Here is a 2,496-nt window from a genome sequence, read left to right as displayed (position 1 = left end):
ACGCAACAACCTGTGGGTGAGTGTGTCGGGCGAGGTCTTGACGCGTCGAGATGGGCGGGTACGCCGTGGATGAGGCGTTGCGTCGACCGCGGTGCGCCCTGCTTCGAGTCCAAGGCTGGTCAACAAGCGCCAAGCGCTGGGCGGGAGAGGCGTCACCGCAGGCGCTCGATTGCGTCATGCGCGCGAGGTGGACGCCGCGTCGAGCGAGTTCGCGCCTTCCCCGCCCTCTCGACCGCCTCGCGCTCTCTCAGCCCATCTCGTGCTTGCAAGCGTCTGGGCGTCGAAAAGAACACCGAGTCACGCCCTCTGCGTTCCGGCTCTCCGTGATCAAGCTCAAGGTCCGCCCGTCTTCCTTCGCAACCGACCATGTCTAACGCAGTGAAGCTGACAGGACACAGTAGCTGTACATCCGGCTCAGCTCGTCTACCTCCGGAACAAGCTATCACCAATGCACTCAACGAGGTCCACGCGAGACGCGTCTTGCACGGCGTCGGCATGTGCACACGTGTCTTCGTCTTCGCGGAAGTACGGCAGGGCAAGGTACGGCACGGAGATGGATGTCTGTGGTACAAAGATCGGTGAGTCTGTCTCGCACTAGGTGGAGGTACGACTACCAATTCTCTGCGTCTTCCGTCCCTCCGGATCCGAGGTCATTCTCGCCAAGATCAAGTCCTCGGATGAGGACGGTGTCCGACGTCGGTCTCTTCGGCCTCGTTCTCGCGCCCCGAAGCTCACTCGCGTCCAGTAACTGTCGGATTCTTTGGCGACATCTACGTCCCCCTTGTTTACCTGTCGGACCCCCGCACCTTGTAAGTGCCCCCTATCTAGCATGTCTTCCCCGCCACCCATCTCCGTCCACCCGCAACAACCCAGAAGAGCGAGCACATTGCCGGCTTCCAGGATCGGAAGCAACTTGCTTGTCTCACGAGCTCCTCGAGTTGCCCCTGACGGACCGGATGTGCATCAACGCCGGCGATGTCCTCCGGGTGCGCGTCGAAGCAGACGGGTTCCATGACGATGAGCTTGGTCCGCAGAAGACGCGTGAGGGCGTTGAACAAGCTCTGAGCGCCTTCCCTGCTTCCCCCTGTCGGTGAAAAACTGCTCATGTCTGGTTCTGGTTCCAGTGCCCGATGTCAGAACAGAGACTTGGCCTGTGGAGGAACGCTGGCGTCGAAACAACGGACGGTGGCTGACATGTAATCAGACCGCACCACTGTGTACTTGTTGTTTGCTCGTATCCTTCGATGACATGTTGTGGTCTCGTCCACTTCAACCAGGTCCAGTATTTCTAATCGAGAGGAAGCGGAGCTGGAGGATGAAATTTCGCCTCTGACTGCCATCGCAAGTTATTCCGCTCTCTGTTCTCGCCATACAGACATACACGAATGAATGAAGCCCAGGACCAATCGCCCCACGTCCTCAGGGAGTCCTGCGCACGAAACGCCATCGCTTCAACCCGTGTACGACGAAAATCTAAGGTGCACGCGGCATATCCGTGGGTACGGTCGGCAAAGTGGCAGGAACCGCGTCGGGCGCCACGGACATTTCGTGTGGAGTAGCAGTGGCGTCCGCCTCCACGGGGAATCCGCAGGGCTGTGAGACGGGGTCAGCGTCGGGAATCGCACAGATGAAGGACGGATACGAGCTCGGGTTCCGCAGCTTGGTCGCTCTGTTTCTCCAGTTGAGGACCTGCGGCGGAAGACGACGCGTCTGGTGGAGGGGCCCGGCACGGCGGGACCTTCCACGTGAGATCGAGGAGGCGATCTTTGCACATGCCCACATAGAGACTCGGCGGGTCCATGTGACGCCAGTCCTCCGTTCCAACGAGATGTATGAACGTGTTCTCAAGCGCTGCAACGAGCGAAGGTGTGACCAGATGGCGAATGCCGTCTGAGGAATGGGAGTGGAATTGAAGTATGTCGATCAGGATCTCGCAGAACCAGCTGCAGGCGTCGTCCGGTGATACAGGCAGCGACCAGTCAAACGTGTCGAGGAGCGTTTCGAGGAGGAGAACGCGTGCGCGACGAACGGCTGGATCGCAGCGATGCCGTCGCACTCGCGGATCCTGGGCGCCGAGTGCTCGACGAGTTCCCGGATGGGGCGATATGCCTGCATGAACTTGAACTCGCCGGTGAGGACGTCTTGAGAAGGCGGGTCTGCGCGTCGGAGGCCACGGTCGCTGACGAGCGTTTGCATCCGGTGAGCTGCCGCGAAGGCAGCTGCGGTCACACGGTGAGCGCTCTGACTTCGACGGGGTTGAAGGTGAAGTCGCAGACGCACCGAGTGCAACGTTCCGGCGTCACGGATATTCTGGAACGCGTGTGTACCACAATTTGTCCCATTCTGAGTCTGTGCGTTTGCGGGTTCAGCAGTTCTTTGAGGCTGATGAGTATTTGGGTCCTGGTCTCTGTCGGGCGCCGTGGACGTTTTGTGTGTGGAGTTGGTAGCCGCGTCCACTGCCGCGAGGAAATCCGCAGGGCTGTGTGAAGACGCAGC

At 60.1% G+C, this 2,496-nt stretch overlaps 2 protein-coding genes across 2 annotated transcripts; one reads left to right on the top strand and one right to left on the bottom strand.

Moving 5' to 3' along the window:
- Positions 1-366: 366 nt before the first annotated feature.
- BXZ73DRAFT_112041 (uncharacterized protein) lies at positions 367-813 on the top strand (the record flags this gene model as incomplete). Its single annotated transcript, XM_048017440.1, has 3 exons — positions 367-540; positions 599-695; positions 746-813. 3 exons carry the CDS (start codon positions 367-369, stop codon positions 811-813), a joined length of 339 nt encoding a protein of 112 aa, XP_047870395.1.
- A 660-nt stretch (positions 814-1,473) lies between these two features.
- On the bottom strand, positions 1,474-2,196 carry BXZ73DRAFT_112040 (uncharacterized protein; the record flags this gene model as incomplete). Its single annotated transcript, XM_048017439.1, has 3 exons — positions 1,474-1,593; positions 1,643-1,890; positions 1,977-2,196. The coding sequence occupies 3 exons, from the start codon at positions 2,194-2,196 to the stop codon at positions 1,474-1,476; spliced, it is 588 nt and encodes a 195-aa protein (XP_047870394.1).
- Positions 2,197-2,496: the final 300 nt, after the last annotated feature.

Source organism: Epithele typhae (assembly GCF_022376455.1).
Source record: "Epithele typhae strain CBS 203.58 chromosome Unknown BXZ73scaffold_746, whole genome shotgun sequence".
Lineage (NCBI taxonomy): Eukaryota > Fungi > Basidiomycota > Agaricomycetes > Polyporales > Epitheliaceae > Epithele > Epithele typhae.
The sequence above is the reverse complement of the archived record's forward strand: the minus strand, read 5'-3'. Positions and strand labels throughout refer to the sequence as shown.